Raw genomic sequence first — 17,163 nt, forward strand, 5'->3', positions numbered from 1 at the left:
CTCTCCGGCGCACACGTTCCACCTCTGAACCCCTTCCTTCAAGGGGACGGAAGTGCCGGTTTCCCGCGCATGCGCAGTGCACGCACGAAACCGGCACTTTCGTTGGGCCTACGAGTGAGAACCCCGTGCGTGCTCACCCGCGGGGACCCGAATTTCTGGGCCAATATTGGCGAAATTCGACTTCGGTGAGATTGCAAAACAGGCGGTATTTGCATCTGCTGCCGTTTTACAGGTGGTATCGTATCGGCCGTCGGTTATGTGCCGTTGCCTTCAATGCAACTGAATATCAGAAGGCGGCAGTGACTGCAAAACTGCTGGTTTTGAGTCCCCGCCCATCGATTTTCACCCCAATGGATAATAAATTGGTTCTGGAAGGCAACACATAACAATTTGGCAGTGCTATGCCATGTTTCCCATAGAATGCATGAATAATGCCCAACACCATATTGACCTTGGACAATGTTGAGGCAGGTAGAAGTAAATGCCTTGCATATACTATTGAGGGGCTTAACGTCTGGTTAATGACTGCTCAACAAGTTAGCCAACAACAACAACTTGTATTTATATACCGCCTTTAACTTGAGCTGATTCCAAAACTCAGCTGCCCGTGACCTAACTCGCACCAAGTCCCGTCCGCTAATCATCCCCTGTGCTCGCTGACCTACACTGGCTCCCAGTTAAGCATCGCCTCAATTTCAAAATTCTCATCCTTCTTTTCAAATCCCTCCAGGGCCTCGCCCCTCCCTCTCTCTGAAAATCTCCTTCAGCCCCACTGCCCCCCAAGATACCTGTGATCCTCAAATTCTGCCCTCTTGAACATCGCTGACTATAATCGCTCAACCATTGGTGGCCGTGCCTTCAGCTGCCTAGGCCCTAAGCTCTGGAATTCCCTCCCCAAACCTCTCCGCCTCGCTACCTTTTTTTCATATTTTTTTTCACAGAAGATAGGAGCAGGAGTAGGCCATTCGGCCCCTCGAGCCTGCTCCGCCATTCAATGAGATCATGGCTGATCATCCAAACTCAGTACCCTGTCCCTGCCTTCTCCCCATATCCCTTGATCCCTTTAGCCTTAAGAAATATATCTAACTCCTTCTTGAATATCTTTTATGAATTGGCCTCAACTGCCTTCTGCGGTAGAGAATTCCACAGGTTCACCACTCTCTGGGTGAAGAAATTCCTCCTCATCTCTGTCCTAAATGGCTTACCCCTTATCCTTAGACTGTGACCCCTGGTTCTGGACTCCCCGAACATCGGGAACATCCTTCCTGCATCTAGTCTGTCTAGTTCTGTTAGAATTTTATAAGTTTCAATGAGATCTCCTTTCATTCTTCTAAACTCCAGCGAGTAGAAGCCCAATCGACCCAATCTCTCCTCATACGTCATTCCCGCCATCCCAGGTATCAACCGGGTGAATCTTCGCTGCACTCCTTCCATGGCAAGTACATCCCTCCTCAGATAAGGCGACCAAAACTGCACACAATACTCAAGGTGTGGTCTCCCCAAGGCCCTGTACAACTGCAGCAAGACATCCTTGTTCCTGTACTCAAACCCTCTCGCTACGAAGACCAACATACCATTTGCCTTCTTAACCGCCTGCTGCACCTGCATGCTTACCTTCAGCGACTGGTGCACAAGGACGCCCAGGTCTCGTTGCACTTCCCACTCTCCCAATCTATTGCCATTCAGATAATAATCTGCCTTCCTGTTTTTGACACCAAAGTGGATAACCTCGCATTTATCCACGTTATATTGCATCTGCCATGCTTCTGCCCAATCACCCAACCTTTCCAAATCATACTGGAGTTTCTCGGCATCCTCCTCACAGCTTTCTGGGAAGGTAGAGCTTTGATGAACACTGCCCATTGTACTGAAGGGCCAGAAATTCGGGTCGGGGGCTTCCCGCGGGTGCAAGCCCCCGACCTGCACTTACCTAGCGCGCCGGCCGTTGAGGCCTGGGCCTGCGTGCATTTCCTGTCTGTGGCCCGCTCCAGCTCCCGGCACGCTGTGCTTGCATGATCCAGCGGCGTACTTAGTGCGATGCGTCGGCTGGGGTCACGTGAGAACTGGGCAGCCAATCAGAGGAGGGAAAAGTCCATTCATGAGTTTGACAGAAAGAACTGTCAAACTCATGAAAACTCCGAGCACCCAAAACAGTACTTTGTGGCGTGGCCACATTGGGGAAACACTGTGTGTATGTAGATAAACCTGTATAATCCCCTTTTAACTGCTGTATTCCCCTCCCCCCGCAAGACAGTTGCAAGCTGAGAGGAATAAGGCATGTTCAGACTTGCCTGCTGCTGAGAGAAGGAAAACCAATCAGGTTCCAGCAGGTGACCAATCCGTGAGTCATCACAGGCTCGCGGGCTTCACGAATTCAGTACTGTGTTGTGAGAGTTGGAGTAAAGACCTATTTCTTGTAGCTCGCTGTGTTGCCTATTTCTTTACGTGGGAGACTGTAGTCTCCCACATTGGTGACCCCGAATGTCAGCGGCCGAAGCCCCCGACTCACGTAGCCCTACAGAGGCCAGCAACGACCCGACGGCAACCAGCAGCAGCCTGATGTCGGCCGGCGCCGCGTCCTTGAAGCTCCCCACCTTTTGGGAACACCAAGCACTAGCTTGGTTCGCGCACACGGAGGCCTAATTCACCCTTCGCAGGGTTCAAGACGATGAAGAAAGATACCTCCACGTAGTCTCAGCACTAGCAAGCTCCACCGCCGCCGAAGTTCTCGACCTGCTGGGGAACCCACCACAGACCGGCAAGTACTCAACCATTAAGGGCCGCTTGCTGCAGGCTTACGGCCTGTCCGGGGAGGAGAGGGCCCGTAGGCTTCTTTCACTACCAGGCCTCGGCGACTCTACCCCGACCCAGTTGATGAGCCAGATGCTTGCGCTCCTGGGCTCTGAACCGCAGTGCTTCTTGTTTCGGGCCCTTTTCCTCAGCCTGCTTCCTCAGCAGGTACAGACTGCCCTCGCGGGGTCCCCGATCACGGACTGCGTACAACTGGCAGCCGCTGCGGACAAAGCCTTCGCCGTTGCCCAACTCGGCTGTGCAGCCGCGAGGCCCCCCGACACCACCGAGCGCGCGCCGCCACGCCAGGCCGCAGAACTATGCTACTACCACGCGCGTTTCGGCCACAAGGTCCAACGCTGGAGAGCACCCTGCTCTTTCGATCAAACCAAGATGGCCGCCCGGCCCAACGCGCCAGCCCCGTGCCACCGTCTAGGCCCGCTCGACCGCACCCCCGCCGCCACGATGGCCATCGGCACCGCAGGTAAACTGCTGTACATAACCGACTCCCTTTCAGGGCGCAGATTCCTTTGCAACACCGGAGCCCAATGCAGCATAATTCCTGCCTCCCAGCTCGACATCCAGGCAGGCTGCAGCGGCCCACCCCTCATGGCGGCAAATGGCGCAGCCATTGCTACTTTTGGAAAGCGACGGGCCGAGGTTTGTTTCAACGGCCAGCGATTTACGTGGGATTTTGTGACGGCCTCGGTGGCACATCCCTTGCTGGGCGCCGATTTTCTTTGCGCCCACGGACTCCTGGTCGACGTCCGCGACAGGCGCCTGATCAATGCAGCAACTTTCGCTTCACTGGCCTGCCAGCAGAGCAACAGCCCGGCCCTCGTCGGGTCCTGGTCTGACCCGGCGAATGACGACTACGCCCGCCTACTCGCAGATTTCCCGAGGCTCACACAACCGACCTTCTCAGCCGCGGCAGCCAAACATGGTGTCGAGCACCACATCGCCACTACAGGACCACCAGTGTTCGCCCGAGCCAGACGCCTGGACCCAGCCAAGATGGCGGTGGCCAAGGAAGAATTCGCCACGATGGAGAAACTGGGCATCAACCGCCGCTTTAACAGCCCCTGGTCGTCCCCCCTCCACATTGTGCCCAAGCCGGGCGGTGGCTGGCGCCCCTGCGGCGACTACAGACGGCTCAACGATGCCACCACGCCCAATAGATACCCCATTCCGCACATCCAAGACTTTTCGGCACACCTAGCAGGAAAGTCCTTCTATTCCAAGGTCGACCTGATTCGCGGCTACCATCAGGTCCCCGTCCACCACGCAGACGTCCAGAAGACAGCGGTCATCACCCCCTTTGGACTGTTCGAGTTCCTGCGCATGCCCTTCGGGCTCAAGAATGCCGCACAGGCCTTCCAACGGCTCATGGATTCCGTCCTACGGGACCTGAGCTTCCTATTCGTCTATCTGGACGATATCCTCGTGGCCAGCACCAGCAAGGCCAAGCACATTGCGCATTTGCGCTCCCTTTTCCAGCGCCTCAGCCAACACGGGCTAATCGTCAACCCGGCCAAATGCAAGTTCGGAGCAGCCCAAATTGACTTTCTCGGCCACAGAATCTCGCCAAGGGGAGCCATTCCCCTACCTTCCAAGGTGCAGGCGGTGGCGGACTTTCCCCAGCCCACCTCGGTCAAGGCGCTGCAGGAATTTTTGGGGATGGCCAATTTCTATCACCGTTTCGTGCCCAAGGCCGCCTCACTCATGCGCCCCCTCTACGAAGCCACCAGGGGCAAAACGGGCAAATAGCAACTCACCTGGTCCAGCGAGATGGCGACAGCCTTCCACCAGACCAAAAGCACCTTGGCCAACGCCACACTACTGGCCCACCCCATCCCGGGCGCCAAGACCGCCCTCAGCACAGACGCCTCGGATTACGCCGTCGGCGCTGTCCAGCAACAGTGGGTCGAAGGCGCGTGGCAGCCACTGGCATTTTTCAGCCGACAGCTGCGCAAGAACAAGCAGGCCTACAGCATGTTCGACAGAGAGCTCCTGGCCCTGTTCCTGGCAATCCGGCACTTCCGTTTCCTCCTGGAAGGCCGGCCGTTCACCGCATTCGTGGACCACAAGCCGCTCACTTTCGCCATGGCCAAAGTAACCGAACCCTGGTCCGCGCGCCAACAGCGCCAACTCAACTTCATCTTGGAGTTCACCACGGACATCCGCCACGTCGCCGGCAAGGATAATTTGGTGGCCGACTGCCTCTCAAGACCCTCGCTCCACGCAGTGCACCTGGGCGTCAACTACGCCAGCATGGCAAGAGACCAGGCCGCCGACGCAGAGATCCAGGCCCTCAGGACGTCAACCACCAGCCTCACTCTGGCCGACATCCACTTCCACGCAGCCGGCACAACCCTCCTGTGCGACGTCTCAGTCCCTTCGCCTAGGCCGGTCGTCCCATTCGCCTGGCGCAAGCGAGTTTTCGACATCATCCATGGCCTCTCACATCCAGGGATGCGTGCGTCTCAGAAACTCATGTCCGCCAAGTTCATCTGGCCTGGACTCCACAAGGATGTGAGAGACTGGACCAACACATGCGTGGCGTGTCAGCGCGCTAAGGTCCAGCAGCACACCAAGGCGCCATTGGAGTGTTTCCCGGTGCCCGAGAGGCGTTTCGACCACGTCCACGTCGATCTGGTAGGCCCCTTGCCGCCGTCGCACGGTTTCACACACCTGCTCACGATCGTCAACCGCACCACCAGATGGCCCGAGGCGGTTCCCCTCGCCTCCACCACCACAACCGACGTCGCGCGAGCATTCGTCTCGACATGGGTGGCCCGGTTCGGCGTGCCGACCGACATATCCTCGGACAGAGGCCCCCAGTTCACCTCCCACTTGTGGAATGCCATCACCGCCGGCCTTGGCACCAACTTGCACAGGACAACAGCCTACCACCCGCAGGCCAACGGGCTCTGCGAGCGCTTTCATCGTTCTTTGAGAGCCTCCCTCCGCGCCAGCCTGGCCGACACCAGCTGGATCGACAAACTATCCTGGGTCCTCCTGGGATTGCGCACCGCACCCAAAGAGGACCTCCGTGCCTCCGCGGCCGAGATGGTCTACGGCCAACCGCTCAGAGTACCAGGCGACTTCCTCCCCGACAACGGAGCCGTGGTCGGCCGCCAGCTTTCCCTGCACCAGGACGTGGCCCAGCAATTCCGTCCAGTGCTCACTTCGCAACATGGCCCGCAGCCGTCCTACGTGCCTCGGGACTTACGACATGCGGAGTTCGTCTTCGTGCACCGGGACGCGCACAGAGGCCCGCTGCAGGCACCATACACCGGCCCCTTCTCAGTATTGGAGACGGGGGACAAAGCTTTTCTTATCGACGTCGGCGGGAAGCCGGACCTTATTTCAGTAGACCGCCTCAAACCAGCGCACCTGGACCTCAGCTTCCCGCTCGTCCGGCTCTTCCCCCACGGCGGGGCAGACCTCCCGCGTTGGCGGCGGCCCCACAAGAGGAACAAGACATGCCAGAACCTTACTTCCCGGCCGCCGCCCCACCTTCGCCGGCAGCCCGTCCAGCCACCCACCGGCAGACCAGCCGCCAGACCAGCCGACGAACCAACCGGCCGACCTCCCAGACAGCCCTCCTCACACGCCAGATGGCTACTACAGCCGCTACGGCCGTTTGGTCAAACCTCCGCAGAGACTGACTTTTACAGTTAGCGAGGATTCTGGGGGGGCGTATGTGGCGTGGCCACATTGGGGAAACACTGTGTGTATGTAGATAAACCTGTATAATCCCCTTTTAACTGCTGTATTCCCCTCCCCCCGCAAGACAGTTGCAAGCTGAGAGGAATAAGGCATGTTCAGACTTGCCTGCTGCTGAGAGAAGGAAAACCAATCAGGTTCCAGCAGGTGACCAATCCGTGAGTCATCACAGGCTCGCGGGCTTTACGAATTCAGTACTGTATTGTGAGAGTTGGAGTAAAGACCTATTTCTTGTAGCTCGCTGTGTTGCCTATTTCTTTACGCGGGAGACTGTAGTCTCCCACAACTTAACCTTAAAATACATTTGAAAAAAACATCACACTATTTAAATCAACTATAAATAACACTAAATAACTATTTGAAACAATAATTTAAATTTTTGAAAAACGAATTTTATAAAAAAATCGGGGCTAAAAATACACTTACCTGAATGTAAAGTATTTAAAAATAATAAACATGTGGAACAAATGTTCTAATTTTAATTAATTGACCACTTACCTTTTAAAATGAAGTCCTTACGTCTGGTTTTTTAATGTGTAAAATGTAGAGGCCTTCAAGCACGGGCAAACCGGTAAAAAAAGCGGAAGTTCAACGCGCACGCGCAGACTCCTGCGCGCACGCGTTCGACCTCTGAACCCCTTTGTTCAGAGGATTGGAAATGCCGGTTTCCAGCGCATGCGCAGCGCATGCAAGAAACCGGCACTTCCATCGGGTCCACGCGTAGGTACTCCGTCCGTACTCACGCGTTGGGACCCGAGTTTCTGGGCCAATATGTCTAACCCATCTGTAGAGATGATGCACCACTTTGTGCACAAGGTCATTTTCACTCACCCAGTACGGTTAACCGTATGGCGTCACTAGGCTTTGATCTCGTTGTCTTGTTGGAGTATTTATCATAATTGCAACGGTAATATCCACCACTTTCCGAATTTACATTGGCAATGGTGAAGACGAAAGGTCCCGTTGACTCGGAGGTAACACTGGAAATCATTTCACTAGCGCGGTACAGGTAAACAGTTTTGCGTCCTGCAGTCTCAAATATGCACCTGACGATGATGACCCCGCCTTGAAGAGCCGTGCCGTTAACGGGGTCGAAGATTATATTGGGCTTCGGAACGTGTTCTGAAAGTGCAAGCAATTCAATATCTCAGTTATCCTGTGCTTGAGGAGGGGGTGAAAAGGCATCAAAATTGCATCAGAGTTTGTTAGGAATACATTGACGTTCGAAGTTAACTATTCTGAATAGTGAATCACTTGGTCATTTCAACTATTTCAGGATAAACACTAACATAAGATAAATTGACCCTTAGTGTTAGGGGGATTAAATACAGGGGTAACGTTACAGGGATGGGGTGGGATATGTGTTGGTGCAGGGGTTACGGGGATCGGGTGGGATATGTGTCGGTGCAGGCTCGATGGGCCGAAATGGCCTCTATCTGCACTGTGGGGTTTCTGTGATTTCTGTGATCAGAAATTGGAGCAGGAGTTGGCCATTCGGCCCCTCGAGCCTGCTACGCTATTCAATAAGATCATGGCTGATCTTCTGCCTCAACTGCACTTTCCCGCACTATCTCCATACACCTTGATTCCCCTAATATACAAAAAACTATCGGTTCTTGACTTGAATAGACTCAACGACTGAGCCTCCACAGCCCTCTGGGGTAGAGAATTCCAAAGATCCACCACCCTCCAAGTGAAGAAATGTCTCCTCATCTCAGTCCTAAATGGCCGACCCCTTATTCTGAGACTGTGACCCCTGGTTCGAGACACACCAGCCAGGGGGAAACATCCTCCCTGCATCTAAACTTGCATTCCCTGTAAGAATTTTGCATGTAACAATGAGACCATCTCTCATTCTTCTAAACTCTAGAGAATATAGGCCTAGTCTACTCAATCTCTCCTCATAGGACAATCCCCCCATCCCAGGAACCAGTCTGGTGAACCTTCGCTGCACTCCCTCTATGGCAAGTATATCCTTCTTTCAGTAAGGAGACCAAAACTGTACACAATACTCCAGGTGTGGTCTCACCAGGGCCCTATATAATTGCAGTAAGACATTTTTACTCTTATACTTAAATCCTCTTATAATAAAGACCAACATGTCATTTGCTTTCTTAATAGCTTGCTGTACCTGCATGTTAACTTTCAGTGATTCATGTACAAGGACAGCCAGCTCCCTCTGAACAACAAATTTTTTCAATTTCTCACCATTTAAAAAATACTCTGCTTTTCTATTTTTCCGACCAAAGTGGATAACTTCACATTTCTCCATGTTATATTCCATTTGCCATTTTCTTGCCCACTCACTTAGCCTGTCTCTATCCCTTTGAAGCCTCCTTGCATCCTCCTCACAACTTACATTCCCGCCGAGCTTTGTATCACCAGCAAACTCGGATATGTTACATTTGGTCCCCAATTAATTGTAAAAATAATGGCCCAGTAATTCGGGTCCCAACGCGCGAGTACGGACGGGGTACTCACGCGTGGGCCCGATGGAAGTGCCGGTTTTCAGCATGCACAGCGCATGCGCTGAAAACCGGCATTTCCTGTCCTCTGAACCATGGGGTTAAGAGGCGGAATGCGTGCGACGTTTCAGGCAGCGCGTGCGCGCTGAAATTCCTTTTTTTGTAAAGAGTTGCCCGTGTGTAAAGGCCCCCGGTTTTTACACGTGAAAAAAGCAGACGTAAGTACTTAGTTTTAAAAGGTAAGTGGTCTATTAATGCAATTTAGAATTTTTTTCCCCACAGGTTTATTATTTTTAAAGAATTTACAGTAAGGTAAGTGTATTTTTAGACCCTATTTGTTAAAAAATTATTTTTTTCAAAAATTTGATTAATTGTTTTAAATAGTTTTTTTTACAGTTATTCATAGTTCATTTATTTAGTGGGATGCTTTTTTAACTTTTATTTGTAGTTTAAGTGCTGTTTTGGGCGCCCTGAGTTTTCATGAGTTTGACAGTTCTTACTATCAAACTCATGAATGAACTTTTGCAACCTCCGATTGGTCGCCCAGTGCTCACGTGATCCCAGCCGGCTCATCAAAATAACTACGCTTTAATTCTGTTTAAAACTACTTCACATTCTTCAAAATAATGTAAAAGTATTTAAAACTTTATAAAAGTTAGCAAAAGATTAGTAAAAATACAAAAAACCTATTTAAAATGCTGCTCCGCAAGTAAAAATGCTTTGCAGCTTGCGATAAAAGTTGGGGGCGTGTCCTATGGTAAGGAGACCTCAAGGGGCGTGTCTCACTTAGACTCCGCGCTCGAGGCTTCGCGCTGGCTGCACTCCTGGGCGGCGTGACGTCAGACGCTGCCCGGGAGTAATCAACTGAAAAAAGGAATTCCACGCGTCCCGGGAGCAGAACGGCCGGCGCGCCGGGTAAGTGCACATCGGGGGCTTGCACGCGCGGCAAGCCCCCGAACCTAATTTCTGGGCCAATAACAACATTTTAATCTGGCCCAAATTTTACATGAACTAATTCTAAATATTTCTGTATGCTTTAATCATTTTACAAATGTTAGTTTTATATTTATTTTATCTGTTACACTGGTAAAAGCAGGCCCTATGCCTGCTTTTACCAGGCGTAAGTTTATCGTGGCCATTCGCAGGGTAGTAGTTGGGCAAATAGCTCTCCACCAGCGCATGTGTTGTTGGGGCGCATACGGATGATCAATCAGGGTGAACCAGACAGATTGTACGTTCCTGGTTTTCGCGCATGCGCAGCACACCCTGAAACCCGGAACGTGCTGAGCCATTCTGAGGGCTAACACCAGCGTATGCTGCGTGTACGCCATCTTCATCCTCGCAAAATCCAGACCAATATTTTGGGAAGCAAAAGCCTTAACTTTACGGTACAATTGCATTCGAGTCAATATTATGATATTGTGGCAGAGCCACTGAGGGACTCTGAACAACTGTACATAATTCCCTTTAATGATGTGTTAGCTACAGGCTGAATCTGTACCATTGTATATACTGTTTGCATGTACAAGGTGCGGTCCCTTTAAGAGCACAAGCAAACGCGATGACGTCATGCCGCTAATCACATGATCACCCAAACGCGGGAAAGCGTGATGACGTCATGACGCCATCCACGGGACCGCCCTGGCAGTCCTCGTGGAGCCTCCACCTTGTTAAGACCTGTATTCATAGTTCTCTTGCAGTAATCTGTTTAAACTCGTTAGTTTGACATTAAAAACCTTTTTGATTGATTGCCTGTATTGAACTCAGGCCTAGAAATTCAGTGCCCTTAGCACCGATTTTGCGGCGCTAGAGGGCCTAGCGCTGCAATTGGCGCCGGTTCCTAAATTGCCTGGGGCCCTTCCGCGGCGGTAGACCGGTAGCGCTGCGCCGGCACCGATGAAGTCATCGGTGTGCGCAGCGTCCCGGTTGCCGTGGTAACCCGGCCCCAAGCCGAAATTCAGTTGCGGCCGCCTCGCCAGTGGCAGCTGCAACTAAGACTCCGGCAAACGAGTGTTGCCGGAGTCTGCGCCGGCGCTTTAAGGAGGCGCGGCGGCCGGCCGCTTTCCCGCCGGCCGCCTGCCCGCAGCTCCCTCCCCGGACTTCTCCCCCCCTCCCCCCCCGGAACAGATGCAAGCCCGGCACTTGTCCGAGGTGCCGGGCTCATTTTTGCAGAGATTTGCGCGGGCCGCGGCCGGGTGCAGGCAGCTCCTCCTTAATGGAAGGAGGAGGCCTGCACTTCCCGAGCCTGCCGCACCGCAGCGGGCGACGCAGCGCCGGAATAGCGCCGCGTTGCGCCAGTTTTCAGGCGCTAAAACCCTTCAGTAGCGCCGGCAGCCGTTTGGGCGCGGCGCTACTGAATTTTTGGCGCGCGCAAAGGGACTTAGCGCCGGCGCTAACTTCCGACGCTAAAGCCCTGGCGCAGCGCAAACTCAATTTCTAGGCCTCAATCTCGAGATAAAAATTTGACCATTCCTACAATATAAGTTCTTAAGCTGTCAAAATAACAAATTTGAGCAACATTAATTAGCAGACACTGGAATTAACTCACCAATTACTCTTACTCTAATGGAGTCACTGGGCGGAGAATTACTCCAAATTCCATTGGCCACTTCCATTTTATATCTACACTGATAGACACCTTCATCACTGTCCTGCACATTTGTGAGGTAAAATTTGACTGCATGTTTCCCTGGTTTGGCGGCTTTTTCTTGAATTGATTTAGCACTCCTGCCCCGTAATAAAGAAAACCAAATGCCTGGACGCTTTGTACGGTCTACGCAGGTTATGGTTACATCGCCTCCTAGAGTGGCTTCACCAGATGCTGGGACAACTGAGATCGTGGGCTTCTGCAGGCCTGGAATAAATTGAAACAAAATAAGGAAATATGACATTTCGCCCGAAATTACTCTTCACATAACACAATCAGGGCATTCCGTTGACCGGTTTAAAAAAATTGAGCGGTCTCTCTGCTAAATGGCGGTACAGAGTAATGATGGCATGAATTTTGATTTAGGGACTTGATTATGAGACGCGATAATCTAAGAATGCCTTCTCTCACTGGAAAAGAGGTTTGAGAGGGGATATGATTGCTAAATTTAAGAATGTCAAAACAACTAGGTAATGGCCCAGAAATTCGGGTCGGAGGCTTATCTAGCGCACTGCGTGGGATTCCGATCCTGGGCCTGCTCCAACTGCTGGCGTGCAGTGCTCGCGTATCCCAGGGGCGCAGTTAGCTCGAAGCGTTCCCTGGGATCATGTGGGCCATGGAGCGCCAATGGTAGCAGGGAATCTCTATTCATAAGTTTGACAGGAAGAGTTGTCAAACCTAGAAAGACTATAAGCACCAAAACGTCACTAAATCTTCAAATACATTTTTTTTTAAATCACATTTTTTAAATAAACTATAAATTACATGAAATAACTATTTTAAACAATAATTTAAATTTTTGAAAAAATTAATTACAGTTTTTAACGGGGCTAAAAATAGACTTACCTTGCTTTAAAGTATTTAAAAATAATAAACCTGTGGAAAAAATGTTTTAATTTTAATTAATTCACCACTTACCTTGTAGAAAGCAGGCCCTGCGCCTGCTTCTTAAATGTGTAACTCCTGGAGACTTACACTCCTGGAAATAAAACGTAAGTTCGATGTGCTCGCGCTGCCTCTCCTGCGCAAGCGTTCGAACGCTGAACCCCTTCTTTCAGGGGAACGGAAGTTCCGATTTCCCGTGCGTGCGCGGTGCATGCAGGAAACCGGCACTTCCATTGGGCCTACGGGTGAGTACCCCGTGCGTACTCGCCCGTGGAGACCAGAATTTCTGGGCCAATGTAGACCGTGGCACGCGGTTTCACCTTGTCCAGAAGTGTAGAACTGGAGGATATGGCCTGCGCCTGAATTCTGAACTAATCATAGAATGTTTACAGTACAGCACAGAAGGAGGCCATTCAGGCCGAAGAGCCCATGCCAAATACGGTAGTCCCACTCCCCATAGCCCTGCATTTTTTTCCCTTCAGGTACTTTCCAATTCCTTTTGAAAGCCACGATTGAGTCTGCCTCCACCACGCTCTCAGGCAGTGCATTCCAGATCCTAACCACTCACTGCGTAAATAAGTTTTTCCTCATGTCATGCCTTTGGGTTATCCTGCCAATCACCTTAAATCTGTGTCCTCTGGTCCTCGACCCTTTTGCCAATGGGAACAGTTTCTTTCCATCTACTCTGTCTAGACCCCTCACGCTTTTGAACACCTCTATCAAATCTCCTCTCCACCTTCTCTGTTGTAAGGAGAACAACCCCAGCTTCTGCAGTCTATCTCTGTAAGTGAAGCCCCATATCCCTGAAATTATTCTTATACATCATTCAGGCACCCTCTCTAAGGCGTTCATAACCTTCCTAAAGTCCCAGAATTGGACACAATACTCCAGTTGAGGCCGAAACAGGGTTTGATAAAGGTTCACCATAACTTCCTTGCTTTTGTACCCTATACCGCTATTTATGAAACCCAGAATCCGTACACTTTTTTTACCCACTTTCTCTGCAGAAACATTGGCGTGGATATTGCTGCCCCGAGGCTTGTTGTGGCCGAACGCTTCCAAACCGCTAGGAAACTCTACACTTACCCGATTGCTCCGGACCTTCGAACTCTTGCTCTCCGCGTCCTGCAGGAGTACGCCCGCGTAAAGGCCCGCGTTTCCCAGGGGCGCACGCGGTTCGCAAACGTCTCTGGGATCACGTGGGCCGGCCCAACCAATCACAAAGGGAATCCCATTATGCGAATGGCGATTGCAGTTACGTCCGGAATCGCCAAAAGCAAAACAGTAATCCCCTAAAAAAACGCATGTACACAACACTGAAATAAAAATAATCATCACAGGATCAAAATTAATTAAAATAACAGTTCACTAAACATTGACAATAAAAATTTAATTTTTTGAAAAATAAATTTGAACATTTTTACAAGGGACAATAAAACCTAAACTGATATTAAATGTAAAGGAATTGTTAAATGATAGCTTAAATTTTATTTTAGCACTTACACTGGTAAGGAGAAGGTCTGACGCCTGCTTTTACTAGGCGTTAGCCTTTCGTTGGCATTCTCTGGGCAATAGTTGGGAAAATAGCCCAAACCTGCGCCAGCGAATGTCCATTTCCTTCAGGATGGTACGAACTGTCAATCCGAAACTTGACGGATCGCAAGTTCCGGGTTTTCACACATGCACCGTCAGGTGACCCGTTAAATCCGGGCCAATATTTCCATGAGCCAGTGGTCAATCTACGGTAAAGACTCCCAAGGGAGACGGTGGATACAGTTAGCACTGATTCATTCGAAGGCAAATTGGATCGATTTCTTTCAGGGAATAACACTTTGACACACAGTAATATGAGACATGACATTTGGTAACTGCAGCATACTCAGGTGGAACATTTCACTTTGAACCTGTGTTTCCCCACATCACGCCAGAACTGGAGGTATTACTCGCCTCATGTCTGCGTCTGTTGTAGACTGAGCCATAAGATTAGTCAACAACACGGTTGATATTGGCCCAGAAATTCGGGTCGGAGGGCTTCCCGCGGGTGCAAGCCCCCGACCTGCACTTACCTAGCACGCCGGCCGTTGAGCTGTGGGCCCCCGTGGGATTCCGATCCTGGGCCTCCTCCAACGGCCGGCGAGCAGTGCCTGCGTATCCCAGGGGCGCAGTTAGTTCGACGCGTCCCCTGGGATCACGTGCGCCATGGGGAGCCAATTGGAGCAGGGAATGCCCATTCATAAGTTTGACATGAAGGGCTGTCAAACTTATAAATACTACAAGCCCAAAAACATCACTAAATCATCAAATAAATTTAAAAAATATCACATTTTTTAAATAAACATGAAATAACTATTTTAAACAATAATTTACATTTTTGAAAAAAATAATTTTATTTTCTAACGGGGCTAAAAATAAACTTACCTTTCTTTAAAGTATTTAAAAATAATAAACCTGTGGAAAAAATGTTTTAATTTTAATGAATTCACCACTTACCTTGTAAAAAGCAGGCCTTGCGCCTGCTTTTTATAAGTGTAACTGCTGGAGACTTACCCTCCCGTGAAAACCTGCAAAAACAACAATAAGTTCGATGCGCACGCGCTGCCTCTCACACGTACGTGTTCCACCTCTGAACCCCTTCTTTCAGAGGAAGGGAAGTGCCGGTTTCCCGCGCATGCGCAGTGCATGCAGGGAACCGGCACTTCCATTGGGCCTACGGGTGAGTACCCCGTGCGTACTCACCCGTGGAGACCCGAATTTCTGGGCCATTGTGTATATGGGCCTTCAGAATGCCTTTAGAAAGACAGATAACAGAATTATTGGAAATATTGAAGCGCGTGGTATTAAAGAGGCAGTGTCACTATGAATACAAATTTGGTTAAGGGACAGAAAACAGAAAGTAGTGGTGAATGGCTGCTGTTCACATTGGAGGGATGCAAGCAATAGTACCCCCAGTGTTCAGTACTGGGGCTGCTGCGCTCTTTGATATATATTCATGACCTGGACTTGGATATACAGTGCATAAATTTGCAGATGACTCAAAAATGTAGGAAACAGCGACAAGGATAGTAACAGACTTCAGCAAGATATAGACAGATTGTTGAAATGGGAAGATGAAATTTAACACAGAGAAGTGTCAAGGGATTCATTTTGGTAAGCAGACTGAAGAGAGGCAATATGTACTAATTTGTACAATTTTAACCGATTGCAGGAACAGAAAGATCCGAGATTGTATGTAAACAAATATTTGACGGTGGAAGGACACGTTCAGAAAGCTGTTAAAGTTAGCACACGGGATTCTTGTCAGTGTTGTTAAAGGCATGGGGGGGGGGAAATTCAGGGCGCCAATTGGGGAGCAAAGCTACTAGCGCCCAGGCGCGGCGATGTTTGCGCCGCTCGCGAAATTAACTAGACATTTTGCGGTGGCGCTAAACACTACCGCCACGATCTCCCGCGCCGGCAGATCGTGATGTCAGTCGAGTGTGCAACACCCCGTTTGCACCCCGGACTGGATAGTGAGTGGCGCCCCCTGCCTTACCGCCTGCCGCTAGCAACAACAGCTTGAGGGGAGCGTTATGCTGTCAGGAAGGGACTGGGGGAGCGCTATCTAAAGGCGACCGCTTCCTGCCTTTTTTTGTCGGTGACATTTTTGCACCACGCATTCTGAGAGAGGGAGAGAGAGAGACTTCTGGAGAGATTCAACGCTGTGTGAAGGAGTTTCGGGTACTGAGCAGCACTTTGCAGGTTCATTTTGATTTGACCTTCCTTGTATCAATTTAGAAGAGACTGTGGGGGCTGCACTCTGAGCTCTTTCCCTGGGCCTCTCCATTGTTCTTTCCAGCAGATTTGATGTACAGGTCTCTCCAGGCCGAGATTCAAGGCTGCAGTGAGCAGGGTGCGGATGCATAGCAAGATCGACCCTCCCCTTTAAGAACTGGCCGGTGCCAGTGTGTCTGTGTTCCATTGCTGACTGACATCACATGAGCTCCGCCAGCGCGCTGAGGTAGCGCCTTGCCCCTCGGCGTTAGCGCCTTAAGAGAGGTGTGCAGCGCCTGATTTAGCACGCCAATCACCTCCAGGGGCGATAAAAGCCAAGTTTGCTGTCAGAGGCGATAATTAGCGCCAGGCGCTAAACTTTGCGCACCACCAATAATGGCACCCCAAATGGGGCGATACCGAATTTTTCCCCCATAGAGATTAAAAGCAAGAATGTCATGCTAAACATTTAAAAATCTCAACTGATGCCCTATCTGCAGTATTGTGACCAATCCTGGGCACCACACTTTAAGAAGGATGTCAACGCCTTAAGAGGCTGAACAGGAGAATTGTTAGAATCGCGCTAGGGATGCTGGACTTCAGTTACGTGGAGAGCTGCGATTGTTCTCCACAGAACGGACATTAAGGGGTAGATTTTCCCGAGCCTGTCGGGAAGAAGGCGGGACTTCAACTTTCGGGTTTTTGACCCGCCTACATCGATGTCCAGCCAATCCGCGCGATTTTCCCTTGAATGACCGTGTTAAGCCCGCCTAGCAGGCTCAGCAGGCCAATTAAGGGCCACCCGGCAACAGGTGACGTCACAGACTGCAATTTCATCTGTCAAGAGTGTTTCACAGCTGTTTGAGTTCTAACATGAGTCCTTCTGCACAGACTCAG

General features: G+C 50.7%; 1 protein-coding gene across 5 annotated transcripts in view; it reads right to left on the minus strand.

The window, feature by feature from the left end:
* The window catches only part of LOC147084919 (immunoglobulin superfamily member 1-like), a 59,983-nt gene that overhangs the window by 20,768 nt on the left and 22,052 nt on the right, over positions 1-17,163 (minus strand). For all 5 annotated transcript variants that reach the window (XR_015075866.1, XR_015075865.1, XM_085979627.1 and 2 more), the window contains exons 4-5: positions 11,533-11,838; positions 7,351-7,641 (exon numbers count right to left, since the gene is read on the minus strand). Coding sequence is in view for 3 of the 5 variants with exons in the window: in XM_085979627.1 (XP_085835753.1) it covers positions 7,351-7,641; positions 11,533-11,838 (597 nt within the window). In the remaining 2 variants the exon portion in view is untranslated. The remainder of the gene's footprint in view (positions 1-7,350; positions 7,642-11,532; positions 11,839-17,163) is intronic.

This window comes from Somniosus microcephalus, unplaced genomic scaffold (genome assembly GCF_052327205.1).
Source record: "Somniosus microcephalus isolate GS21.2 unplaced genomic scaffold, FLI_Smic_1.0 unresolved_chr9, whole genome shotgun sequence".
In the NCBI taxonomy this organism is placed as follows: domain Eukaryota; kingdom Metazoa; phylum Chordata; class Chondrichthyes; order Squaliformes; family Somniosidae; genus Somniosus; species Somniosus microcephalus.